Genomic DNA, 27,914 nt, shown 5'->3' with positions numbered 1-27,914 from the left:
CTCCCAGCCTCAGGTGATCCATCCACCTCAGCCTCCCAAAGTGCTGAGATTAAAGGTGTGAGCCACCGTGCCCGGCCACCACAGTTTTTTTAAATGCATGGAATAGATAAGGTTGTCAATTCACTTTTTTCTGTTATTCCCTTCTAAAAATAACTAAATGTTCTGAAAACAGTTCAACAGCCAACCATAAAAGGACTCTAGCGGCTGGAAGAAGGCAACGGACTGACTAGGCACCTGAGGACTTGAAGGTTGACACTCTGGTGAATTTCCTGGAGTTTTCTTTTTATCACTCACGTAACCCAAACTGGGCACCAAAGAAGCCTGCCACACAGATCTGCCAAGAGCATAAAGTAGAAGAAAAGCCTGCTCTCCCAGCCAAAAGACCAGGAAAGAGGAAGCCCAATAGAGCGGGTTTCCCAGCGGGGAGCCCCAAGCCCTACTCCATACCTGGAGCCGTGACAGACCAATCCAACCTGCAGTGGCAATGTCAGCAGAACCTTACATCTGCGGACCCTCCACCCAGCATCAGATATTTTACTAGATCCTACATCTCCTGGCCTCCGCCACCAGCTCCAGTGATAACAAGTGGCCCAGGGAAGTGCCTTCTACCCCTGCAGGCAGCATCAGCCGGAATAAGCAGGAGCCCCAGCAGTGGCAGAAAAATGAAGCAGACCAGGACTCAGAGATACCACTGGGAGCCAGGCCTGTACCAGGACTGTCAGCGTCCAGAACTGTGCCAACAGCTTCTCTACTTAAAAATAACTTTTGGCTGGGTGTGGTGGCTCCTGCCTGTATCCCAGCACTTTGGGAAGCTGAGGCAGGTGGATCACTTGAGCTCAGGAGTTCAAGATCAGCCTGGGCAACATAGCAAAACCCTGTCCCTACAGCAAATACAAGAATTAGTCAGGCACAGTGGTGTGTGCCTGTAGTCCCAGCCTACTCGGGATGCCAAGACAGAAGAATTGCTTGAGCCTGGAAGGCGGGGCTGCAGTCAGCTGAGATTTTGCCATTGCACTCCAGACTGGGCAACAGGTGTCTCCTCCCCACTCCCCATCAAAACAGAGGCCAGGCATGGTGGTTCATGTCTGTAATCCCAGCGCTTTGGGAGGCTGAGGTGGGTGGATCACCTCAGGAGTTCAAGACCAGCCTGGCCAAAATTTTTTTGGTAGAAACCCCATCTCTACTAAAAATACAAAAAATTAGCTGGGTGTGGTGACAGACACCTATAATCCCAGCTACTCAGGAGGCTGAGACAGGAGAATTGCTTGAACCCCAGAGGCAGAGGTTGTAGTAAGCTGAGACCATGCCACTGCACTCCAGCCTGGGCAACAGAGCAAGACTCCATCTCAAAAAAAAAAAAAGGAAAGAAATATCACTGGAGCTGCAGTCCACAAAATTAGGCCAGAACCTACAAACTAAACCTTAACACAGTGTGGCTCATGCCTGTAATTCCAGCACTTTGGGATGCCAAAGCGGGCAGATCACTTGAGGTCAGGAGTTCAAGCCTGGCCAACATGATGAAACTCCGTTTCTACTAAAAATACAAAAAAATTAGCTGAGTATGGTGGTGTGCACCTGTTATCCCAGCTACTCAGGAGGCTGAGGCAGGAGAATTGCTTGAACCCAGGAGCTGGAGGTTGCAGTGATCCAAGATCATGCCACTGCAATCCAGTTTGGGTGACAGAGCAAGACTCTGTCTCAGAAAAAAAAAGAAAAAAAAATCTTAATATAATACCTAACAAGTCAAAGATGTAGTAAAAATCACTCATCATACCAAAAACTAGGAAAATCTAATCTTAACCAACCAACATTAACACCGAGATGAATCAGATGTTGGAATTTTTGACAAGGATTTCAAAGCAGTCATCATAAAAATGCTTTGGCTGGGCATCTCAGCACTTTCGGAGACCAAAGAGGCCAATCTTTTGAAGCCAAGAGTTCAAGACCAGCCTGAGCAACACGGTGAAACCCCATATCTACTAAAAATACAAAAATTAGGTTGTGCACTGTGGCTCATGCCTGTAATCTCAGCACTTTGGGAGGCTGAGGTGGGCAGATCACAACGTCAAGAGATAGAGACCATCCTGGCCAACATGGTGAACCGTCTCTACTAAAAATACAAAATTAGCTGGGCATGGTGGTGCATGTCTGTAGTCCCAGCTACTCGGGAGGCTGAGGCAGGAGAATTGCTTGAACTCAGGAGGCAGAAGTTGCAGTGAGCTGAGATCATGTTACTGCACTCCAGCCTGGTGACAGAGTGAGACTCCATTAAAAAAATATACAAAAACTAGCTGGGCATGGCAACAGGAGGTGCCTGTCCCAGCTACTAGGGAGGCTGAGGCATAAGAATCACCTGAAACTGGGAGGCAGGGTTTGCACTATAATCCAGCCTGGGTGACAGAGTGAGAATCCATATCAAAAAAAAAAAAAGAAGAAGAAGAAGAAGAAGAAGTTACTTGGCTAACCATGGTGGCTGATGCCTGTAATCCCAGTACTTTGGGAAGCCAAGTCAGGAGTTTGAGGTCAGGAACCAACAGGAGCTTGAGACCAGCCTGGCCAATATGGCGAAACCTCGTCTCTACTAAAAATACAAAAATGATCCAGGCATGGTGTAATCCCAGCTACTCAGGAGTCTGAGGCAGGAGAATTGTTTGAACCTGGGAGGCAGAGGTTGCAGTAAACCAAAATCACACCACTGCACTCCAGCCTGGGCAAAAGGGCAAGACTCTGTCCAGAAGAAGAAGAAGCAGAAGCAGAAGGAGGAGGAAGAAAGAGAGAGAGTGAGAGAGAGAAAGAAAGAGGGAGAGAAGGAGGGAGGGAGGGAAAGAGAAGAAAAGAAAGAAAGAAAGGGAGAAAAAAGAGGAAGGGAGGGAGGGAGGGAGGGAAAAATCTAAACAACAAGGAGAAAATAGACACACACACACACACACAAAATGAACAAAACCTCAGGAATCTGTAGAACAATAATCATGTCTTCCTGTTTCTTATTCCCCATTTCCTCTGCCACTTTTAGGTTCCTATCCTAAAGGCAAAGTTCAATGAAAACAAGGCAACTTTCCTGATACCCAGCTACAATGCCAAATTCCAAGGCTTTGGAGTCAGGCAGACCTGAATTCAAACCCTTCCCTCTCACCAGCTGTGTGAACTTCAGATGTCCTCATCACTCTAAGCCTCCAGCTTAATATTAATAATAATATCTTAATATTCCAGATGGGATAGCCCACCTAAAGTGATGATCACAGGGCCTGGCCCACAGCAGGTACTCAATAGATGTTCATCCCCACCATCCCTTCTTCCACCTGGGTGAGGGCAGGCTCGGGAGACTTGGCAAAAAGACAGAATTATGCTTTCCAGACTCCAAGCCTTCTCTTTCCCCGGATCTATGGTATTTCCTCCCTGCATCTTTTCACTCCCTTCCCCTTACCTCTCCCCAACTCCCAGCCACTACACTGTCAGGACCTGAACTTTCTCTGTGAGCCTTGAGCTGCTCATGTAAAATTCAATGTTTTACCTCCACACAGTAACAGAAGATTCAGCTCTAAGCCACAGGCATGAAGTTCTAACTTCGAAACAACAGTCAGAGTGGGGAGACTTTTACCCAAAGGGGTGGGGACAAGGTGGTAACTGCCTTGTGGAGGCGGTGGAGGCTGCCCCCACCCCTAGGACTTTCCCAGAACCGCTGCTCAGCTTACCTAGGCTATCCCAGCCCAAGCAGACCAGTGTTACAGGCTTTATGAGGTCACCATGACCCAGAAGTCTCCCGGCCAATGAGGGCCCTGCTCTCACCTACACAATGAGAAGGGATGGGGTCCTTGCAAAAAGAACCTGTCTTGAGACCCTCCTCAGCCTCCTGGAAAGAACTTCACTCTATAAACACTGAGTTTCTCATCCAGAATTCAAGTGTTTCCATAAAAGCCCCTCACCATATGACCCTGGACCTCTATTTATCTCAGGGGGACAAGGGCTTTGAAATCAAGTGGTCTCTGATGAGGCAACTGAGACCCACAGTGAGAAAATAATGGCCCATGGTCAGGAGCTAGGATGCCTGCCTGTCCTCGATCCCGAATCCTTGATCTTTTTCCTGCTCAGCCCCGACTCCTTTTCCAGGCACAGATAAGAGTATGTGGAGCAGGGCAGGAATGAGGGCAGGACAAACCGTGGCACAGCAGTGTCACCTAGATCTTTCCCTAAGAAAAGCAGGAATCTAAGGCTACCTTTCTAAAGAAAATCCTTTAGTGATGAGCAATAGTTCAGCTAATTAAGATGATTGGAGACCAGATACTAATAGAAAACCTTCCCTGGGCACCATTTACAAAATGACAGTGGAATCTTCCAGTAAGCTGTCTTCCTGTTCCCCCAGGTCAGGATGTCCTTGGATACGGTGTATAACCTATTCTCAGACAAGCTGCCCAGAAGTCAGCCTCATCAGACTCAGTCCCTACGCTTCACAGTGACCTCGCTTCACAGCGAGCAGCTGAGGGGCTCTCATGAATTCCCTCTAGTCCATGTCAGATCTTGCCCTTTCTGCTCCTCCCCTCCCCTCCTCTCCCCTCCTCTTCTCTTCCGTCCACATCTGGACAGGAGGTCCCCTGCACCCCAGTTTCCTTCTGCTGCTTCAGAGGCCTTGTGTCATCAAGGATTCCTCCTCCACTTGCTCTTTCCCCAGCAAAAATCCTTCCCTCGGCCAGGTGCAGTGGCTCATGCCTGTAATCCCACCAATTTGGGAAGCCAAGGCAGGAAGATCTCCTGAGCCCAGGAGTTCAAGACCAACCTGAGCAACACAGTCAGACGTCATCTCTACTAAAAATAAAAATAAAAAGCATCAGCCAGACATGCTGGCATGTGCCTGTAGTCACAGTGACTTAGGAGGCTGAGGTGGGAGGATCACTAGAACCTGGAAGCTTGACGCTGCAGTGAGCCATGATGCCGCCACTGCACTACAGCCTGGGCAACAGAGCAAGACCCTGTTTCAAAAAAAACAAATTCTTTTCTCAAACTTGCTTCTTTTCCCAGCGTCCCCTGCCTCGCTCTTTAGCTCCTGTGACAAGCCCCTCCCAATGACTGCTTTTGACTCCTCCCTCTTCTTCCCTGGCCTCCTGCATGTAAACTCCCAAGTCCTTTCAATTTTACCTGCAACTCTGCTCTTGGCCTTCAACCTCACACCTCCCTCCTAGCTGAGGTCTTCATCATTGAAGTCCCAGATTCTGGCCAGTCCTGTAAATAAGGTCCCACAGGGCAGGTGTTCCCCTCTCCTAGCCACCCACCCTAGACAGAGAGGGAGCTTCCCCAACAACTCATTTCCCCTCTTAACACCGTTCATGTCCTCCACAGCTGCCAGGGTCACATCCAGCTCCCTAGTCTGACATTGAGGTCCCTCACAGTCTGCCCTGCCTGCCTGTCCATCTTGTCTCCATTCTCTTTTGATTTTTAAGTTTGTACTGAAGCAGAAAATTGCATATGTCATGTCTATTTTTATGAATTTTCACTGAGTGAGCACACTCATATAACCAGCACCCAGATCCGGAAATAGAACATTTCCAGGACGCAGAAATCCTCCTCAGGTCCCTTCTCATCGCTACCGTCCTCCCCGTTAGGGGACCACTCTCCTGACTTTTCATATGGTTTCCCTGTTTTCATGTACAATCTCTTTATGTAAATGGAATTACACAACACAGACTCTTTTCTTCTGACTTCTTTGGTTGAATATTATGTTTGTGAGATTTAAAAATTTTTTTGCACCCAGTAGCTATTTCTTCTTTTCTTGTATCTGTCAGTTTCTCTTTAGGTTCTCTCTGTTTTTGCTCTTTCCAGAGTCTTCAGGAGGTTTTTTTGTTTCGTTTTGTTTTGGTTTTGGTTGTTGTCCAGAGTTCCTAATTGTTATCTGCATGAAGGTTGATCTGATAAGAGCTGCTTTGCCACTATTACAAGCAGAACCTCTCCTTTTCATTTTCATTTCATTTTTCCTCACTTTCTTTTGGATTATTAAATTTCCCTTTCTTTCCCTTCCCATTTGTTTGGAAGTTACATATTATATGTCTATTTTTTTTTTTTTTTTTTTGAGATGGAGTCTCACTCTGTCGCCCAGGCTGGAGTACAGTGGTGCAATCTCGGCTCATTGCAACCTCTGACTCCCTGGTTCAAGTAATTCCCCTGCCTCAACCTTCCGAGTAGTGGGGATTACAGGCGCACACCACCATGCCTGGCTAATTTTTTTGTGTTTTTAGTAGAGACAGGGCTTCACTATGTTGGCCAGGCTGGTTTCAAACTCCTGACCTCAGGCAATCCACCTGCCTCAGCCTCCCAAAGTGCTGAGATTACAGGCATGATCCACTGAGCCCAGCCTGTGTATTCTTTTTTATTTCTTTTTTGAGACAGGATCTGGCTCTGTCCCCCAGGTTGGAGTGCAGCCTCAACCCCACCCCCAGCCAGGCTCAAGGGGTCATCGTGGGCTCAAGCAATTCTCCTCCCTCACCCTCCCAAGTAGCTGGGACCACAGGTGTGCGTCACCACACTTAGCTAATTTTTTTAATGTTTTATAGAGACTGGGTCTCCATGTTGTCCAAGAGGGTCTCATATATATATATCTATTGGGGGGTTTTTTGTTTGTTTGTTTGTTTGTTTGTTTTTGTTTTTGAGACAGGGTCTCGTTCTGTTGCCCAGGCTGGAGTACAGTGGTGTGATCACGGCTCACTGTAGCCTTGACCTCTTTGGGCTCAAGCTGATCCTCCCACCTCAGCCTCCCAAGTAGCTGGGATTATAGATACATGCCATCATGTCTAGCTAATTTTTTTTAATTTTTTATAGAGACAAGGTTTTACCATGTTGCCCAGGCTGGTCTCAAACTTTAAACCCAAGAGATCCTCCCTCCTCAGCCTTTCAAAATTGCATATGTCATGTCTATTTTTATGAATTTCAAAGTGCTGAAATTACAAGCATGCACCACTGCACACAGCCCGTATATATCTATTCTTAACACGCAAACTTGAGTTAGCAAAGTCCAAAATTAATACTGCTACCCTCCTTCAAGAAACAAGCAAAAAATGGGCTGAGCACAGTGGTTCACGCCTATAATCCCAGCACTTTGGGAGGCTAAGGCAGGAGGATCACTTGAGGCCAACAGACAAGCCTGGGCAACACAAGGAAAGTGTTCTCTACAAACAAACAAACAAAACCTCCAAAGACAAAAAACACAGGGACTGGCTGGGCACAGTGGCTCACGCCTGTAATCCCAGCACTTTGGGAGGCTGAGGCAGGAGGATCACCTGAAGTCAGGAGTTTTGCCACCAGCCTAGCCAACATGGTGAAACCCCATCTCTACTAAAAATACAAAAAGTGGCTGGGCCTGATGGCATATGCCTGTAATCCCAGCTACTTGGGAGACTGTGGCACAAGGATTGCCTGAACCAGAGGGGCTGAGGTTGCAGTGAGCAGAGATTTCATCACTGCACTCCAGCCTGGGCAACAGAGCAAGACTCTGTCTCAAAAAAAAAAAAAAAAAAAAAAAATTCTTAGTAGTAAACTTCTTTAGTTTGCAAAAAAATCATAATTGTCATTCTTGAAACATTTTTACTGCATGTAGGAGCCTAGAGTGTTATCTTATTTTAGTACATCAAAGTGAATATTCCGCTGCCTTCTGCCTTCTGTGGATTCTGTTGAGAAGTTAGTCTGCCACCTTTTTGGTGATTAATCTATTCGTGCCTGGCCTGAATCTATTTTTTCTGGCTGCTTCTAAGATCTTTTACTTTGAGCCAGGTGCAGCAATTCATGCCTGTAATCCCAGCGCTTTAGGAGGCTGTGGTGGGAGGATAGTTTGAGGTGGAGTTCAAGACCAGCCTGGGCAGTATAGTGAGACCCTGACTCTATTTTAAATTTTTTTTAATTTTAATAAAAAGCAAATAAGATCTTTTACTTTGGTATTATACACTCATATCATGCCACATATACATAGGAATTTCTTTGTATTTTTCCTATTTGGAATATTTGGTGTTGATCAGAAATTTTGAACAATTTTCTAGAAATTGCTTTTTTCTCATTCTTTCTCTGCCTTGTGCAACTCTGATGAGATGCACACTAAGCCTCCTCTCTGTCCTTTTTTTTTTGAGAGAGAGTCTCTCTCTCGCCTAGGCTGAAGTGCAGTGGCATAATCTCCGCTTACTGCAACCTCTGCCTGCTGGGTTCAAGCAATTCTCCTGCTTCAGCCTCCCAAGCAGCTGGGATTACAGGCACCTGCCACCACACCACCTACCTAATTTTTCACACCTGGCTAATTTTTGTATTTTTAGTAGAGAGAGATGGGGTTTCACCCATCTCATGTTGGCCAGGCTGGTCTCAAACTCCTAACCTCATGATCCACCTGCCTTGGCCTCCCAAAGTGCTGGGATTACAGGCATCAGCCACCATGCCTGGCAGGTTTTTTATTTCTTTAAACATAGTAAACAGGCTGGGTGTAGTAGTTCACACCTTAATCTCAGCATTTTGGAAGGCCTTGGCGGGAGGATGGATTGAGTCCATGAGTTCAAGGCCAGCCTAGCAACATACTAAGACCCTGTCTCCACAAGAAAAACAATTAACCAGGTATGGTGGTGCACACCTGTAGTCCTAGCTACTTGGGAGGCTGTGGTGGGAGCATCACTTGAGCCCCAAGGAGGTCAAGGCAGCAATAAGCCACGATGGCACCATTGCATTCCAGCCTGGATGACAGAGCAAAACGCTGTCTCAAAAAAATAAAAATAAAAATAAACATGTTATTTTACGTGTGATAATTTTGTATTCCGAACACTTCGTAGGTCTGATTTTGCTGTTTACTTCATCCCTTGGTTTTACTTCATCTCTTGGTGCCTTATTTTCTTATGACTTTTGGGATCGTTGACTATGAACTGCCTGTTTTCCCTGCCCAGAATTCCTTAAGGCTTGGATTGAAGCTATGTTCTTTTGTTTTGTTTTGTTTTGCTTTTTGTTTTTTGGGTTTTTTTTTTTTTTTTGAGACAGATTCTTGCTCTGTCATCCAGGCTGGAGTGCAGTGGTACAATTCCTGCTCACTGCAACCTCTGCCTCCCAGGTTCAAGTGATTCTCCTGCCTAGTCTCCCTAGTAGGTGGGATCACAGGCATGAGCCACCACAGCCTGCTAATTTTGCATTTTTAGTAGAGATGGGGTTTCACCATCTTGGCTAGCCTGGTCTTAAATGTCTGACCTCAAGTAATCTGCCCACCTCAGCCTCCCAGAGTGCTGGGATTACAGGCATGAGCCACCGCACCCAGCCTCTATGTTCCTTGTTAGAAATGCTTCTTCTGGCCGGGCACAGTGGCTCAAGCCTGTAATCCCCACACTTTGGGAGGCTGATGCAGGTGGATCATGCGGTCAGGCCATGACCTGACCAACATGGTGAAAACCCATCTCTACTAAAAATACAAAAATAGTCGAGCATGGTGGTATGCGCCTGTAATCCCAGCTACTTGGAGACTGAGGCAGAGAGGCAGAGGTTGCAGTGAGCCAAGATCTTGCCACTGCACTCCAGACTGGTGCCTGGCGATGGAGCAAGACTCTGTCTCTCTCTCTCTCTCTCACACACACACACACACACACACACACACACACACACAAAGAGTGTCACGAACACTAAATAAGCAGCTTCCAGAATGAGGATAGTTTGTGCAGGGGGTGCCCTCGTGGGCTGTAAGAACTAAGTTCTTGATTTTTCTTTCGAAAACAGATTTGTCCAGCATTGCTGTTAAATATTCTTGCCAGAAGATGTGGCTGTCCAGTTGTAAATGGGCATGAACAGGAAGAGGCCAGCAGGTGGATAAAGTCAGGCAGATAGGCCCACAGTCAGCCCGACCTGCATTTGAACCTGACATTGAGGTGATGTGGGACAAGTCCTGACCTCTCCAAGCCTCGATTTCTTTGCCTACAACGTAAGGACATGAGAACTATTTGGCAGTATTGTGTGACACATAGATGAAATTAAAATGTGGGGCACTTTGTAGGAAATCACAAATAGTATACTAATAAAAGCAGAAAAAAATGCAAGCCAGACTAGGTGAGACTTACCAGTATGGGGCTTGGGAGCAACCCTGGGGCCACACTGTATAATTTTGGTGGTTTGTTGTTTCTCTAGACTTTTTTTTTTTTTTAGGCAGGGTCTGGCTCTGTCACCCAGCCACCCAGGCTGGAGTGCAATGGTGCAATAATCTCAGCTCACTGCAACCTTGAATCCACCTCCCAGGTTCAAGCAATTCTCCTGCCTCAGCCCCCCAAGTAGCTGGGACTACAGGCACATGCCACCATGCCTGGCTGATTTTTGTATTTTTAGTAGAAATGGGATTTCACCACATTGGCCAGGCTGGTCTTGAATTCCTGACCTCATGATCTGCCCGACTTGGGCCTCCCAAAGTGCTGGGATTACAGGCGTGAGCCACCACATCTGGCATGATGGCCAGCTCTGACATGGAAACTTCCTCTAGACTTTAACTGTAGGGAAAAGCATATGTGATTGTTACTCAAGATGTGGCTTCTGTCATTTTGTTAACTTTTTGTGGCTGTAATAATATCCCAGTTAACACACCTTCCATGCCTTATTACAGAAAGGATCTGGGTGAGGCCCAATTACTATTTGGATTCTGGAGTCCAGAGTGGGTGGCCTGGGAAAGCAGCCCACCTAAGAAAGGGGACTCACAAAACATATTCCTACTTGTCTACCACCCCCTTACTATCTCCTGAGAGGACCCCCAGCACTGACCCTCCTCCATTCCAGCCAGCAACCCTGACACCCCACCAGGGACTGGCTCCTGCCAGCTGCTAGGTTTGTTGAGTTGATTTGGAGAATGAGCCAGAAGCCCAGACAGACTAGATCTCTCTCTCTCCAGAGGCTCTGAGAACTGGGAATTGAGCCTGGGCTCCAGGGCTGGCTTTGCCTCAGGTGGCCCACTGGGGACCACTGACAGGTGGACAGGTGGAGGAAGAGGCATCAGTAGAGGAGAGGGGACAGTAGGCCATCACTGCCTCACGTTTCTGGAGGTACAATGGTGGGGAGGAGGTGGAATGGGGTCCTGTCCATCTAGCAGCCCACAGCTTGGGTCTCCTTGGATCCCTGTAAATGTGCCACGTGCCCCAACCAGCCAACAGAACCTCCCTATCCTCTCCCTCATGGTTTCTCTTCACCATGTCACCTCTCAACCAGCACCCCCAGACTCACCACTCACAGTGCCCATCCTTCCCCACATCCTACAGGATAGCACCCCCTGAGTGCCAGGTCCTCCTGCTCCCATCCTCACTTTGCCCAGAGCCTCTCCCTCCTGTACCTTCAGCCTCTCTGGTCTTTCCCACCCCCACTAAACAGGCTCTGCTCAGACTGCTGCCCTCCCCACTGATCCAGGGAAACGGTCCTGGCAGCATCAGGGAGCCCTTACTGTCCTTATTGGGCTCCATCTCCAGACCTCTCCTTTCTTCTTGAAGTGACCTTCCCATTGACACCGCCCACCACCCTCTGCTGTCCCCTCTCTTCTACTGATGCCCCTTCCTCCACCTGTCTTCCTGTCAGTGATCCCCAGAAGTCAGCCTCCATCCCTTTCTCTTTCTGCTTTGGCCAGAAAATGATGCTCATGCCCTTGTCTTTGGCCCTGATCTCAGTCCTGAGCCTACGGCCTCCATATCTAGTTCCCTCCTGGGGGAGACTGAGGCAGGAGAATCGACTCAGGAATGACCCTCGACAACTCCCATGACCAAAATCCCTCCCGCCCTGCCCCTCCACCCCTCAGTTCCTGACATCTGCCCACCCGGGCATCATTCTCGACACCCTTTCACACACAAAATCAAAGCCACCAGGGGCCCTGCTTGATCTCTCTGAGGCCAGCCTGTAGACACTGAAGTCTCTGTACACATTACGGGTGATTCCTGGACCCATTCAAATTCCAGGATCCTCAGAACAAGGGCAGCCTCTAACTTGCTTCCCATACTAGGGCCCCCAGAACTCCCTCTGGTGACTCAGCCCCTTCCCCCTGGACTCGGTGCCCCAGAACTGGCCTGCAGTCACCCATGCCAGCATGCCAGGACTATCAGTTTCTATCCCAGGTAGATCATCTATTAGCCATAATCTCCTATGAGAGGAAGATTCAGTCTTGCCCCTTAGGCAGATCTAATCTGTCTTTGTCACCACCCTTGCCTGATAGGCAGGATTCCCTGAGGGCAGGGCAGAAAGCCTGGAGTTAGAAAGGGAAAGAACAGAATGTTAGGCTTTTACACAGGAAATGTGGCCCAGAGGATCGGACACTTGCTCCAGGACTCCAGAAAAGCAACAGGGGCTGGGTTGGGTATCCTGACTCCCAGGCAGGGGCAGACAGTCAGGGGTCTGAGCTCAGTCCAACATTCTCCGCTGCCTCTTACTGTGCTCAAAGGTCATTTTAGGATGGTAGATTTTCTGGTTAGCCTGTTGCGATGCCGGGAGGGTGTGGGGAAGAGGAGTAGGGCGGGGAGGAAGGAGGGGCTTCAGGGCTTATCTCCAGTCGGGGACATTCCGGGGCTGCAGAGCAGACCAGGCCTGGTGGAGAATTAGGTGCTGCTGGGAGCTCCTGCCTCCCACAGGATCCCAGCTGCAGGGAGCCTTGGGGACTCTGGCCTGCCTGGAGTTGGGGACACTCCCCAGAAAGCGTCGTCATGGCCTGCAGGGAGCACTTATCGAAGAATTGGGGCAAGTGGGTGTTTGCAGGCATTACCTGTGTGTCTGTGGTGGTCGTTGTCACGATAGTCCTTGCCATCACCCTGCGGCAGCCAGGTAGGTGCCTCCCCCAGTGCCATCCTGAGTGGCTTCCCCCATTGCTCGCTCCTTATCCCCACCTTCAGCTCTGATCAGCATTTTTTTTTTAAGTGCTGGGATTACAGGCGTGAGCCACCGCGGGCCCGCCAACCAGCTCTTCCTGATCCCTCATCCCCATCAAGCGTCATTCCCCATCCACAGCTCTCTTTGTCTCTTCCATCCCCCAACCCTATGTGACTTCATCCCCAGCAGAAAGTCCCGTTAACTTTTTTTTTTTTTTTGAGAGGGAATTTTCGTTCTTGTTGCCCAGGCTGGAATGCAATGGTGCAACCTCGACTCACTGCAACTTCTGCCTTCCTGGTTCAAGCGATTCTCCTGCCTCAGCCCCCCAAGTAGCTGGGATTACAGGCATGTGTGCCACCACATCCAGCTAATTTTTTATGGGTTTTTTTCCTTTTAAGTGGAGTCTCACTCTGTCACCCAGGCTGGAGTGCAGTGACGCAACATCAGCTCACTGCAACCTCTACCTCCTGGGTTCAAGCGATTTTCCTGCCTCAGCCTCCCAAGTAGCTGGGATTACAAGTGTGCACCACCACTCCTGACTACTTTTGTTGTATTTTTAATAGAGACGGGGTTTTGCCATGCTGGCCAGGCTGGTCTCAAACTCCTGACCTCAGGTGATCCACCCTCCTTGGCCTCCCAGAGTGCTGGGAGTACAGGCACCACACCTGGCCCCCTTTAACTTTTTTTCCCTTCTTCAGTTGCCTGAAGAATATCAGATCTTGGCCTTCAGCCCAGACCTCCCTTCTGTGCCCTTCTTGGGAGTCACACAAGCAACCTCAAACTCAGCAGACCAGGCTGAGCTCATCCCTCTCCCCAACAGGTGCTCGCTGTGAAGGACTCTCTGTGAAAGGCTCCTCCATTCACACAGGGACCTCGGAGAAGGCCCCCTGCCCCTGCCTCATGGCTGTCCTCCTCAGTCCTGAGCCTTGAGGGCTCTGCCTTTCCCTCTGCCTTCTATCCTCCCGGCCCTGCCCTCTCTATCCTCCCGGCCCTGCCCTCTCTATCCTCCCAGCCCTGCCCTCAGAGAAGCTTAGAGGTCTCCTTCCGGACCCTTCTTGCAAGGTCCCTCTGCCTGCTTTGGTCAGCTCGTGTTAGTTCTGCAGCCCAGATCTTGCCAAGCAGCCCTCACTCGCTGCCCTCAGCACACACCAACTCCTTTACTAAAGTTCAAGGCCATTCACGACCTGATCTCGGCCTTCTTCCAATCTTTTACTTCCATTTATTTATTTATTTTGAGATGGAGTCCCACTCTCTATCACCCAGGCAGGAGGGCAGTGGCATGATCTCGGCTCACTGCAACCTCCACCTTCTGAGTTCAAGTGATTCATCTGCCTCAGGCTCCTGCCACCATGTCCGTCCGGCTAATTTTTGTATATTTAGTAGCAACATGGTTTCACCATGTTGGCCAGGCTGGTCTTGAACTCTTGACCTCAGGTGATCTACCTGCCTCAGCCTCCCAAATTGCTGAGATTACAGCACTTTGATGCATGAACCACTGTATCCGGCCCCCTCTTCCAACCTTCCCACATTCCACTTCTGTGTTCTATCTCTACCAGGCCAATGGCTCTTCCTTTAGGCAACTGCGCTCTCCTGAAGCCAAGCCTTTGCTTTTTCTCTGCTTGGAATAACCCATTCCCCCTCTTCTGTGAAATTTACACCCACCCTTCAAGGTCTTCCTTAAGTGTTCCCTTCTCTGTGAACCTGCCCCCCTTTCCTGACTGCCCCAGGCTGGTACTGAGGCCTCCTTGGGTCCCAGAAGCCCACTCACTTTCCCCCTATTATAGCACCAGCGAGTCTCAGCCTCACCGTTCCTCTGCCAGATGGAGTATTGGTCACAGGGAGGGTCATGGGATGAACAAACAGGAGTCTTGGGCTGGGGCGAGGATAGACACTAACAGCCCCTCTGCATTCCTTCCAGGCTGTGAACTGGAGGCCTGCAGCCCCGATGCCGACATGCTGGACTACCTGCTGAGCCTGGGCCAGATCAGCCGCCGAGATGCCCTGGAGGTCACCTGGTACCACGCAGCCAACAGCAAGAAAGCCATGGCAGCTGCCTTGGACAGTAAGTCCAGCTGCTAAGACTGGGGCAGGCCAGGGAAGGGGATGGCGAAGACAGAGGGAGAGAAGGAGGACTGTGGTGGCATGACAGCTGTTTGCACGCCTTTCCGCATGAGGAAGTAGGGGCTCAGAGGCATTGAGTGAGCGGCTCAGGGTTGCGTAGCTAAGCTTTGAGCCTAGATTTAAACCACGTCTGACTCCATCAGAGGCATTGAGTGAGCGGCTCAGGGTTGCGTAGCTAAGCTTTGAGCCTAGATTTAAACCACGTCTGACTCCAAAGTCATGACTATACTGCCCTCTCTCCCAGCTACTCCTTCCTCGACCTGTCAGGAACCAGCCTCTAAGGAGGCCTTTGCCTTCAAAGCCTCAAGCCAGAAATCTGCACTTGAGGCCCAGTACTACTAAAAAACAGTGAGCACCTGAGCAGGTTGTATAACTCCGCTGAGCCTCAGATTCAAAATTGGTTAAAGTAACCAATCGGCCAAGGCTCCCCATGTGCACATTATACACACAGGTTCTCCCGGGACTACCCTGCAACCCGTTTCATGGGTACCATTTCACAGGAGAAAAACAGAGGCTCAGAAAAGTTAGGCAACTCAGGCAAGGTTACACTGTCTGAAAGCAGTTAAGCCAACACTGGAGCCCAGAGCTGTCAGCCCCAGAGTGCACACTCCAAGCCACTGCGTGACGCTCTCCTTGAGGGCCTTTGGGAAGCTCAGCAGATAATGTTCATGAACATGCTGGTGAACTTTAAAGCAGAAGCTATAAAAGATAAAGGAAACAGTCCTGTCCTTGAACCTGGGCACATTTCAGAAGACACCAACTGCGGGCCCCAGGGTCACACTTTGAGAACCACGGCTCAAGCAAACTCCTTCCATTTCAGACCCCAAAACTGGGGTCAGAGGGTTGGTAGAATGCTCATATCAACCAAAGTAGGACTCTTTCGAGGTCATTATTAATAATTATGCTGATGCCACAGAAACACACCAGATGGCCCCTTATACTAGTTAAGCAAGCAACTCCATATAAATAATTAACACTTAGTGAATGCCTAACCAGGGATATTTTATTATTTAATTTTTGTAGATGAGAAAACAGGCACAAAGAGGTCAAATAACCTTCCCAAGATCACACAGCTGAAAAGTGTCAGGGCAGGGACTAGAAGTCAGCAGTGTCCATTCAGGGTCTGTACTTAGCCACGTGCTCTGCTGCAGATGGGTAAAGCTGGCCTGAGGCGGGAGGGTGGAGGGTAGAGGGCTCGGTGACTGCATGTCCCCTTCCCTGCTGCTGTGGCTCCCCGAGGACCATGCTGTGGCCACAGGAAACCAATCCTTTCCTCTCATCTCTTGCTCCTTCTTCACTTCTCACCCCCAAGCAAGTCAGCCTCCAGCCCTCTGGAAGGCAAGTCACAACTTTTAAGGTGAAGAGAGATTTTTTTTTTTTTTTTTGAGACTGGATCTTGCTCTGTTGCCGAGGCTGGAGTGCACTCTTGTGATCTCAGCTCACTGCAGTCTCTGCCTCCCGGTTCAAGTGATTCTTCTGCTTCCTGTAATCCCGCGTAGCTAAGATTACAGGCACCCACCACCATGCCCGGCTACTTTTTATATTTTTAGTAGAGATGGAATTTCTCCATGTCGGCCAGGCGGGTCTCGAACTCTCGACCTCAAGTGATCTGTCTGCCTCGGCCTGTCAAAGTGCTGGGATTACAGGTGTTAGCTACCACGGCCGGCCAGCCAGCCATTTTTGAAACATCTCTTTTAGGCCTGCTAGCATCCAGGCACTGGGAATTCAAGTGATGGCCAATTCAGACCCGGATCCTGCTCTCACAGAGCTTATACTTAGGAAGGCTGATGCTGAAAGAGCAATCACACGACACAGGGCTGAACACGAAAGGGAGAAGGCAGGTTTCATTGTGAGCAAGAAGCAGACTGGCCTAACTTAACCTGGGGATGGCTGCCTCCTCCTTGAGGAAGCAATTTTTTTTTTTTTTTTTTTGAGACAGAGTTTCATTCTTGTTGCCTAGGCTAGAGTGCAATGGCACGATCTCAGCTCACCACAACCCCCACCTCCCAGATTCCAGCAATTCTCCTGCCTCAGCCTCCTGAGTAGCTGGGATTACAGGCATGCGCCACCATGCCCAGCTAATTTTGTATTTTTAGTAGTGATGGGGTTTCTCCATGTTGGTCAGGCTAGTCTCAAACTCTCAATCTCAGGTGATCTGGCCCACCTCGGCCTCCCTGGGATTACAGGCGAAGCTACTGCACTCAGCATTTTTTTTTCTTTTTCATTTTTTATTTTTTCCAGGATTTTTTTTTTTTTTTTAGACAAGGTCTTGCTCTGTCCCCCAGGCTGTAGTACAATGGCATGATCTCGGCTCACTGCAACCTCCACTTCCCAGGTTCAAGTGATTCTTCCTGCCTCAGCCTCTCAGGTAGCTGGGATTACAGGTGCCTACTACCATGCCTGGCTAATTTTTATATCTTTAGTAGAGACAAAGTTTCACCATGTCAGCCAGGCTGGTCTCCAACTCCTGACCTCAAGTGATCAACCCGCCTAGGCCTTCCAAAGTCCTGGGATTACAGGCGTGAGCCACTGCACCCGGCTGAATAAGTGTTTGTTTGTTTTGAAACGGAGTTTTGCTCCTACTACCCAGGCTGGAGTGTAATGATGCAATCTCAGCTCACCACAACCTCTGCCTCCCAAGTTCAAGCAATTCTACTGCCTTAGCCTCCCTAGTAGCTGGAATTACAGGCATGCGCCACAACACCCGGCTAATTTTGTATTTTAGTAGGTTTCTCCATATTGGTCAGGCTGGTCTTGAACTCCTGACCTCAGATGATCCGCCGACTTCAGCCTCCCAAAGTGTTGAGATTATAGGTGTGAGCCACCTTGCCCAGCCTGGAAGTTGTTTTTTTGTTGTTGTTGTTTTTTGTAGAGACAGGGTTTCACCATGTTGGCCAGGATGGTCTCGATCTCTTGACCTCGTGATCCACCCACCTCAGCCTCCCAAAGTGCTGGGATTACAAGCATGAGCCATGGCACCCGGCCGGAAGTTAGTTATTTTTTTAAACCAACACTAAAGGATGAGCAGGAGGTGCGGTAGTAAAGTTGAGAGAAGAATGTTGCCAGGCAACAGCCCAGAGATGAGGAGACAAAACAAATTAAAGCCTTGCTACCCAACATGTGGTCCATGGACAGCAGCATGGGCATCCCTGGGGAGTGTGTTGAAAATGCAGAATCTTGGGCCAGGCCCAGTGGCTCATGCCTGTAATCCCAGCACATCGAGGGGCCAAGGCAGGTGGATCACCTGAGGTCAGGACTGACATGGTGAAACCCGGTCTCCACTAAAAATACAAAAAAACACCTGGGCGTGGTGGTGGTGCACACCTGTAGTCCCAGCTACTTGGGAGGCGGAGGCAGGAGAATCGCTTGAACCTGGGAGGTGGAGGTTGCAGTGAGCCGAGATCACACTGCTGCACTTTAGCCTGAGTGACAAAGTGAGACTCCATCTCAAAATAAAACATTCAGAATCTCAGGCCCTCCTGCAGACCTAGTGATCAGAACATGAATTTTTTACAGTCCCTGGGAGATGGAGAAGGCGGGGTGCCTCGAACTCAGAGGATGAAAGAGAGAGAGGGGAACATGAGACAGAATTGGAAAAAGACTGTAATAAGGAGTTAGGGTTTCTTTTCTTTCTTGCTTGCTTGCTTGCTTTTTTTTTTCAGACAGAGTTTTGCTTTTGTTGCCCAGGCTGGAGTGAAATGGTACTATCTTGACTCACTGCAACCTGTCTCCCAGGTTCACATGATTCTTCTACCTCAGCCTCCCGAGTAGCTGGGATTACAGGCATGAGCCACTGTGCACAGCTAATTTTGTATTAGTAGAGACGGGGTTTCTCCATGTTGGTCAAGATGGTCTCAAACTCCCAATCTCAGGTGATCCACCCACTTTGGCCTTCCAAATTGCTGGGATTACAGGTGTGAGCCACCATGCCCAGCTGAGTTTGGGCTTCATGTTCAGAGCAATGGGCAGGTTTTCCGGCACTTTTTAACAAGAAGTGACATGATCAGCTACGTGTTTAGGACACTCACTCTGGTGGCTCTATAGAGAACAGACTTGCAGGGAAGCAGTGCTAGCGGTGAGAAGAATGGTCAGGAGCCCTGGAGAAAGCAGGAGGAAAGGCCCCTCTGGCATCAATGCTTCATGGGCCGAAAGCGACCCCTCTCTCCTCCACTACACTCTCCAAGTGCAAGTGCCCTGAGCATGGTTTTCTAGAGATGGCTTCCTATTAGAAGGGTCTAAGCTCCCTACTAAGCTGAATTCTCGAAGGCAGAAATCAGAAGATATCTGCCTGATAGGGTTAACTGTGTGAAGCTAAAAGATAACTCAGTGCTGGTAATGATGCGGTGAGATGGGAACCTTGTGCACTTCAGGCAGGGACAGGAATCAGAACAACTTTTCCAGAAAGTAATTTGATAACAAGGGCTTTAAAAGTGACCCTACGCCGGGCGCGGTGGCCCACGCCTATAATCCCAGCACTGTGGGAGGCCGAGGCAGGCGGATCACCAGGTCAAGAGATCAAGACCATCCTGGCCAACACGGTGAAACCCCGTCTCTACTAAAAATACAAAAAAATTAGCTGGGCATGGTGGCACACGCCTGTAATCCCAGCTACTCAGGAGGCTGAGGCAGAAGAATTGCTTGAACCCAGGAGGCGGAGGTTGCAGTGAGCCAAGATTGCGCCACTGCACTCCAACCTGGGTGACACAGCAAGACTCTGTCTCGAAAAAAAAAAAAAAATGACCCTGTGTGCTGGACACTGAGGTGCATACCTGTAATCTCAACATTTTGGAAGGCCAAAGTGGGAGGATTTTTTGAGCCCCGGAGTTCAAGACCAGACAGGGAGAATATAGCAAGCCTAATTAGCAAAAAAATCAGAAACTCCCGAAGCATCTCAGGAATGGGGATGGTCAGTGAACACCCTAAACCAGGGCTCTGGAACCTTTTGTTTCTTTGCCCTGTTTGCTCTAATAAGATGTATGAAAAAGACTGGAAATTTGTCATAATGTTGAAAGAAAAACATAAAAAATTATAAACGCAGTAGAGTCTCAACTGTGTGAAAACTATGCATAGGGCCAGGCACAGTGGCTCACGCCCGTAATCCCAGCACTTTGGGAATTGGAGGTGGGTGGGATCACTTGAGGTCAGGAGTTCCAAGACCAGCCTGGCCAATAGGGTAAAATTCTGTCTCTACTAAAAATACAAAAATTAGCCATGTGTGGTGGCACATGCCTGTAATCCCAGCTAGTCAGGAGGCTGAGGCAGAAGCATTGCCTGAACCCAGGAAGTGGAGGTTGTATTGAACCAAGATTGCACCACTGCACTCCAACCTGGGTGACAGAGCAAGACTTCATCTCCCAAAACAAAAGAAATGGAAGAAAAATCCATCAAAATGTAAACTATGATGGAAATGTGGGTGAGTATTTTCCTCTTCTTCCACTTTTCTGTATTTCTCAAATGTTCTGTAACTTGTAATGCTTTTATGATGAGAAAAAAAGTTTTCTTTTTTTAAAAAAAAGAACTGACTGAGTTTTCGCCTCTTCTGCAGGCAACGTAACAGTCCTGGAGGCTGACGTCAACGTAGAAGGGCTCGGCACAGCCAATGAGACAGGAGTTCCCATCATGGCACATCCGCCGGCTATCTACAGTGACAACACACTGGAGCAGTGGCTGGATGCTGTGCTGGGCTCTTCCCAGAAGGGTAAGGGCCCCTCTAGAAACCCTCCCCAGCCCCAAGCCCTCTGGCCCTGGGGCAGCATGTGCAGAGATCCCTCTCTGGGAAGCAAGTCCAGTCCTGACACGAGGTGTCATTGCCTTGACTTTCTCATCACGGTGCTATAGACGCCCTGGCTCCGTGAGGACTTAGCGAGGTGGGGAACGCGTCAGTGCACATCATGGTGTTCTCTCTTGGACATACAGGGTGGACAGCGAGCAGTACAGCGCGAACTGCAAGGTGCCATGCATGCTCAGAGTGCTTCCCCCTGTATTCACAGAACTGAACGTAACAAGCTCAAAGCCAAGCCCCACCCTTCCCCTCCGTACAGTCCTCACTGTAACGGCTCTCTCTCCCTCCCTTATCCTCATGTCCACTCAGTTGCTGCCTCCACCAATCCTAACCCCTAACCCTGCCTCCATCTAGTCGCAGCCACATCGTAACTCTCTCACTGGCTTCCTGACCCAAATTCAGCCCCTATAGACTTCCCTTGACCACCATGACCACACACACCTGAGGGATCTTTTCAAAACACCAGTTTTGTCGTGTCATTCCTCTGCTTTAACCCTCCATGGCTGCCCATGGTCCTCAGGAAAAAGTGTGATCTCGGCCTGGCTTTCAATATCCCGCTGTATCTTGCCAGCCTCATCTCCTCACCACACTGAAAAGTACCAGGTCCCTTCTCAGCAGAGATTCCCTCCTCTACTCAAATGCACCTTCCAGAGGCTGAATGACCTCCCTACAGACTCTGGTGGTTTAGGGCCCTCTGAACCTGCTTTAGAACCCCAGCCCGTTTTCAGCAGAGACCTGATTCCCAGCTGCAGCAGCCGCAGGCCCAAGTCCTTACCTGGCCTCTAGGAGGAGATGGGAACTTGTCTAGAGGCAGGCCCTTCTTCTCTCAGTTAGCTCTGCCTCTTCGACAGGCTTTCCTCACACCCTGGAGGGATGTGGTCTTTCTGCCCAAGGAGTCACATCTTCCTGGTTCCTTCGCCAATTCCCCAAGCCCTTGTCCCTTTCCCCACAGGCATCAAACTGGACTTTAAGAACATCAAGGCCGTGGGCCCCTCCCTGGACCTCCTGCGGCGGCTGACAGAGGAAGGCAAAGTCCAGCAGCCTGTGTGGATCAACGCTGATATCTTAAAGGGCCCCAACGTGCCCATCTCACTTGAGGTCAATGCCACACAGTGAGTGTTCGCCTCTCTGTCCCAGCTGTGTCCAGCCTTCTTCTGTCAACACCCACCACAACGTGAGGATCTTGGGGACCTCTGAGTTTGTCTCCAGTCACGCTATATAGTCTCACCCCTGAGCCTTTGCACAAGCTATTCCCTCTGCCTCCAGTGCCTCTCCCCTCTTTCCTGACAAGCCCCTGGCCAGTTATCTCCTCCAGAAACTTCCTTGACATCCCAGGCTGCTGCAGGACTTCCTCTGGGCCCCTCAACCCCCACACTTCCTCCTAACACAGCCTGACTTCATGGAGCTGTCACTGTGGGTTCACAGGTCTGTCACCCTACTACACTGAACTCCCGGAGGGCAGACCGGGCCAAGTCCTTCCCTATATTCCCCAGTGACCAGCACAGGCTTTGACCTGCTAGAAAAGTCTAAAACCTTGACTCCTTCCCCAGCCCCCATGAATTCCAGCACCGCTGCTGGCAGCCCTCACATGCAGTAGTTGCACATGCTCTACAGTTTACAAAGAGACCACATGAGAGGAGAGCCTGTCTTTGATCTGATCCTGACGTAGCACTGCCAGGTTAGAGCTTTCTCCCCATTTTGCAGATGAGAAAGTTGATAAGAGAAGGATCTCAATTTGTTACATGTTTATTATGTGTCCCAGACACTGTTTTAAGTACTTTACTTAAAGAACACCATTTAACTCTTACGAAAATGAGGTAAGTACTATTATTTTCATTTTACTAACACAGGGACTATGTTATAGAATTGAAAAGACCTGCTTAAGTCTAATAAGTGGCAGAGCAAAGATTCAAATCCAGGCCTTCTGATTCTACGCTGCAGGCTCTTTCTCATCCATCTCTCCCTCCACCCATCCAGCCAGCCAGCAACCATCCATCTAGCACTTATCATTGTGCTTCTCAAGCTGAGGTGCATTCCAAAAGTAGCACTTTGGAAAATGTAATCAATGGCCCAAGATAAATATGACCTGTCTTCTTGGAGTGCTAATTTTACTCAGTAGGATTTTTTTTGGTGGGCAGTAGGTGACAACATAATTTGCCTGTTAAAATTTGCATCTTTTAAAGAAGAAAAGTACAAAGAAAAAAATAAAATATTTTCATCAAGGCCAAGTTCAAATAAAATTTTAGGCTGGGCATGGTGGTTCACACCTATAATCCCAGTACTTTGGGAGGCCAAGGTGAGCGGATCCCTTGAGCTCAGGAGTTTGAGACCAGCCTGGGCAACACAGTGAGACCCCGTATAGAAAGAAAAAGAGAGAAAGAGAAAGAGATAAAGATACAAGGGGAAGAGAGGGAGGGGTGGCGAGGGGAGGGGAGAGGAGAGAGGAAGTCTTTTTTTTGTTTGAGACGGAGTCTCATTCTGTTGCCCAGGCTGGAATGCAGAGGCTCACTGCAACCTCCATCTCCCGGGTTCAAGCAGTTCTGCCTCAGCCTCCTGAGTAGCTGGGACTACAGGAGCAAGCCGCCACACCCAGCTAATTTTTTGTATTTTAGTAGAGATGGGGTTTCACAGTGTTGCCCAGGCTGGGAAGGAGAGAAATTTTTTAAAGAAAACCTGAGAAACTTCAAAGGCTCACAGCTGGCAGAGCGCAGATTCCCACATGCAGGGACTGAGTCAGTTTCGTGTCTAGAAGGGGATGTTTAAGAAGCCTGCCCTGCTAGAGGGGATGATGTCTACAAGGCTGAGTGACCTGTCCAAGGTCAAAATCAGGATCTGAACCCAGACTTCCCTGACTCCAAAGTCCATGCCCAGTTCATGGGACCCAAAACAAGCCATTCTGTTCTTTGGGACTCTGCTTCCACCCTTATCACATATCCAATAGGCCCTGCCAGTCCCTAGCACGGTGACGAGAATCCAGAGGAGAGGAAGGGGCCGGCGCAGCTCCATGAGACCAACATCTCCAATTTTTTTGCAGGTTCCTGGCCCTGGTCCAGGAGAAGTATCCCAAGGTCACCCTGTCTCCAGGCTGGACCACCCTCTACCTGGCCATGTTCCCAAACAGGACGTACACCCGAGCCATGGTGGAGAAGATGCATGAGCTGGTGGGAGTGGTACCCCAGAGGGTCACCTTCCCTGTACGGTCTTCCATGGTGCGGGCCTCCTGGCCCCACTTCAGCTGGCTGCTGAGCCAATCTGAGAGGTGAAAACCACCAAACCCACCCCACCCTCCTGGAGGTGCTGATGCCTCCAGCAAGAACCCAGATGCTCATGGATGGAAGGGTCTTTTTTTTGAGATGGAGTCTCGCTCTGTCACCCAGGCTGGAGTGCAGTGGCACCATCTCAATTCACTTCAACCTCTGCCTCCCGGGTTCAAGTGACACTCCTGCCTCAGCCTCCCAAGAAGCTGGGACTACAGGTGTGTCTCCCCACGCCTGGCTAATTTTTTGGATTTTCAGTAGAGACGGGGTTTCACCATGTTAGCCAGGATGGTCTTGATCTCCTGACCTCGTGATCTGCCCACCTCAGCCTCCCAAAGTGCTGGATTATAGGCATGAGCCACCACACCCAGTCATGGATGGAAGGGTCTTAAAGGTCATATGGTCCAACTCCTGCTGGTGCTCATGCCCTCTACAGAGTCCCTGCTTTCTGCTTGCATACCTCTGGTGATGGGCTACTCACTACCTCCTGAGGGAGCCCTTTCATTGGTGGGTAATTCTCTGCCCCCCAGAAAATATTTATACCAAGACACAATTTGTCTCCCCACAGCTTCCTCCAGCAGGAGCCAGGTAGCCCTAGAGCAACATATATTGTGCCTTCAACCCCTGCCCTAGGATAGCCCTATAGGAATTTAGAGACTCCCCTATCCCCACTATCCCCCTACTTTCCTTAGTTGCTCCCTACAGGACTCCCAAAGCTGCCCCTCCCCTCTTCATGCTTGACCCGCCCTTCCACATCCTCTCCAGTTTGTCCTGCCCCTTTCCTAGGACAGGACTCAGAAACAGACACTGCAAGTGAGGAGGCAGGACAGGCTCCCCCTCCCTCCTGGGCTCTGCTTTCAGTCATCTTTCCTGAATTCCCTCTGGCTATTGCCCTTGGAAAGGGGTAGGACTCAGGGAGAAGTGTCGGGTGGGCGACTGGAGGACAGATGTGCTACCCTGGGCCCAGCTGACATCCAGTTCTGACACAGGAATGGGGCTGAGGGTCTTGCTGGGCCCAGACGGGCACTGAGCCAGCTCTGGTGGCCCCAGGTATAGCCTGACATTGTGGCAAGCTGCCTCGGACCCCATGTTGGTGGAGGACCTGCTCTACGTCCGGGACAACACTGCTGTCCACCAAGTCTACTATGACATCTTTGAGCCTTTCCTGTCGCAGTTCAAGCAGCTGGCCTGTAAGGAGAGGAACTGGGAAGGGTGGTGTGGACTGGATTCTGCATGGGGCAGCACTTGGCAGGTACTGGAGCAGAGCTGGGAGGAAGCGATATCAGAAGGGGGAGAGCCGGGGCGGGGCAGGAGGAGGATGCATTTTGGGTACCAGGCCCTGGTATGGTATGCTAAGCTTCACATATCCATTTTATTTTTATTGCTTTTTTTTCGAGACGGAGATTGGCTTTGTCACCCAGGCTGGAGTGCAGTGGCATGATCCCGGTTCATTGCAGCCTCTGCCTCCTGGGTTCAAGCGATTCTCCTGCACCACCACACCAGCTAATTTTTGTACTTTTAGTAGAGACAGGGTTTCATCATGTTGGCCAAGCTGGTCTCAAACTCCTGCCCTCAGGTGATCCGCCCACCTCAGCCTCCCAAAGTGCTGGGATTACAGGCGTGAGCCACTGTGCCTGGCGCACACATCCATATTATAGAAAAACAGAGGCTCAGAACAGTTCAGGGATTTGTACAGTCACTCGGCTTGTATGTGGTCCAGCAGGTAGGAACCCAGCAAATTCCAAACCCCATATTATTTTGGTACACGGCTCCACTGTGGGTTACTCTAATGTTTCAGAGACCTCCACTGTATTCACTGCGCAGTGATCAGATGCTACCACCCAAACCCCTCATTCCCTTGTCCCCGAACCCAGGAGAGCCACAGTGAAGCCATCTCAAAGGGGCCCCATCAGACTCAGCATTCCTGCCAACTAAGCAGGAACCACCTAAGCAAGCGGGGAAGGATACCAGCTCTGGGGCCAGGCAGATCTGGTCTCAGCAGGTTCCACTCCCAGCAATTCTGCTCACTGCTTATAGGACCTTGGACAAGTCACTTCTTGCAGTCTACAAAACAAGGAAATTAGAGCTGTTTGGCAGGGTGCCAGGAGGTTTAGCGAGGATGCCTGTAGAGCTGCAGCCTACAGGTGTTCCATGAACGGCAGCCACTTCACCTTAGTGATTTGGGGCCCCACAGTGAATGCCACACGGAAACGAATGTACTATACAGGGGGCAGCCTGATCCCTCTTCTCCAGCTGCCCGGGGGTGATGGGCTGAACGTGGAGTGGCTGGTTCCCGACATCCGGGGCAGCGGTAAAACAGCAACGGTGACCCTCCCAGGTAAGGTCTCCCTTCAGCCTTGGCGCTCCTAGCTCATCTGCAAGGGTGTCTTCTGCTTGGGGTGGGTACCTCCGGTCTCTGTTGCCATGGCAATACGCGTTTATTTACACCATGCGCTGGAGGCAAGGTGGGGCAGGGTTGCAGGAGAGGGAGAGGGAGTACAGTGGTGTGAAGAGCACAGGGCTCCTGGCCTTCAGACCAGTCCCCAGCCATGGTGCTGTGGGCAAGGCCGGCACTGGCCCCCAGGCTGAGTCACAGTTAACGGCCAAGAGCTGAAGCAAGAGTTTCTCATGCACCAGGCACATTTATAAAGCAACCCATCCACCTGGAGCCCAAAACTGGGTTGACAGATTCCAGAGAGGCAAGGCCCTTGGAGACCCCCAGAACTCCCACTGCCCCTTTAGCAAGGGACTCTAACACCCTAGCATAACCCAAATCCTAAACACTGTTGCCTCTGCTGCCTCTTCCAGACACAGAAGGCATGGTCCTGCTGAACACTGGTCTTGAGGGGACTGTGGCTGAGAACCCCGTGCCCATCGTTCGTGCTCCAAGTGGCAGCATCCTGACGCTGGAGTCCTGCCTGCAGCAGCTGGCCACACATTCCCGACACTGGGGTGTCCATTTGCAAATAGCGGAGCCCGCAGCCCTCCGGCCATCCCTGGCCTTGCTGGCACGCCTCTCCAGCCTTGGCCTCTTGCATTCACCTGTGTGGGTGGGGGCCAAAATCTCCCACAGGAGTTTTTTGGTCCCTGGCCATGTGGCTGGCAGAGATCTACTTACAGCTGTGGCTGAGGTCTTCCCTCACGTGACTGTGGCACCAGGCTGGCCTGAGGAGGTACTGGGCAGTGGCTATAGGGAACAGCTGCTCACAGATATGCTAGAGCTGTGCCAGGAGCTCTGGCAACCTGTGTCCTTCCAGATGCCAGCCATGTCACCAGGCCACAGCACAGCCAGAGCCATAGCCAGGCTGCTGGCCTCCTCCCCCCGGGCCACCGTCACAGTGGAGCATAGCCCAGCTGGGGGCGACTATGCCTCTGTGAGGGCAGTGCTGCTGGCAGCCAGGGCTGTGGACAGGACCCGAGTCTACTACAGGCTGCCTCAGGGGTACCGCAAGAACTTGCTGGCCGACGTTGGCAGAAACTGAGCACCTGGGGTGGTGGGCCAGCGGACCTCAGGACGGAGGCCGCCCCTGGGGAGGCAGGAAGAAATAAAGGCCTTTGCCTTTCTCCAGGCACTGTGAGTCCTTGGGAGCAGGATGGAGTGGGGGTGGGCAGGATGTGGCCACTGAGGGCATCTAGAGGGTCTGGAGACTGGGGGCCAGATCATTCCGGTTGTCCAGGAGAAACTGCTCGCAAGCCTTGAAGGTGGTGTAGAACTCAGAGGAGAGGCCGGCCACGTTGGTGGTCACGTAGTTGAGAACGCCCGGGGTGGCCTGGTTGTAGTAGGACACCTGCAGGTTTGGGAAGCCAGGCTCAGGGGGACCTAGCTCAGGGAGGGTTCTGGGAGTGGGTGGGAGCCCAGTGGGAACGAGGCTGGTAGCAAGTCAGCCTTGCTCGCCTTCTGGGAGGGCAGGAAATTGAACCCAGCTCCCCAGGGTCTTAGA

General features: G+C 50.3%; 3 protein-coding genes across 23 annotated transcripts in view; 1 reads left to right on the top strand and 2 right to left on the bottom strand.

Annotated features, from left to right (window-relative positions):
- Positions 1-21,678, bottom strand: part of MROH7 (maestro heat like repeat family member 7) — an 84,393-nt gene extending 62,715 nt beyond the window's left edge. For 8 of the 13 annotated variants that reach the window (XM_035251591.3, XM_035251590.3, XM_078331942.1 and 5 more), the window contains exon 1: positions 3,512-3,690. The gene's annotated coding sequence lies outside the window, so the exon portion shown is untranslated. The other 5 variants (XM_054236285.2, XM_078331940.1, XM_078331941.1 and 2 more) reach the window with 3 other exon arrangements.
- On the top strand, positions 12,519-27,541 carry FAM151A (family with sequence similarity 151 member A). Of its 2 annotated transcripts, XM_002750878.6 has the most exons (8): positions 12,519-12,768; positions 14,732-14,875; positions 20,480-20,632; positions 21,669-21,828; positions 23,751-23,975; positions 25,024-25,163; positions 26,168-26,311; positions 26,782-27,541. In XM_002750878.6, the coding sequence occupies exons 1-8, from the start codon at positions 12,651-12,653 to the stop codon at positions 27,453-27,455; spliced, it is 1,758 nt and encodes a 585-aa protein (XP_002750924.1). In that variant the 5' UTR covers positions 12,519-12,650; the 3' UTR covers positions 27,456-27,541. The 2 variants fall into 2 exon arrangements, with proteins under 2 accessions (XP_002750924.1, XP_054092261.1); XM_054236286.2 differs by lacking the exon at positions 23,751-23,975.
- ACOT11 (acyl-CoA thioesterase 11) overlaps positions 26,393-27,914 on the bottom strand; it is a 63,330-nt gene continuing 61,808 nt past the window's right edge. For all 8 annotated transcript variants that reach the window (XM_078331949.1, XM_035251598.3, XM_002750891.7 and 5 more), the window contains one exon: positions 26,393-27,761. In XM_078331949.1, coding sequence (XP_078188075.1) covers positions 27,606-27,761 — 156 coding nt within the window. In that variant the 3' untranslated portion in view covers positions 26,393-27,605. The remainder of the gene's footprint in view (positions 27,762-27,914) is intronic.

This window comes from Callithrix jacchus, chromosome 7, assembly GCF_049354715.1.
Source record: "Callithrix jacchus isolate 240 chromosome 7, calJac240_pri, whole genome shotgun sequence".
NCBI classification, from domain to species: Eukaryota; Metazoa; Chordata; class Mammalia; order Primates; family Cebidae; genus Callithrix; species Callithrix jacchus.
Note: the sequence above shows the minus strand (reverse complement) of the source record. Positions and strands in the feature narration are given on the sequence as shown.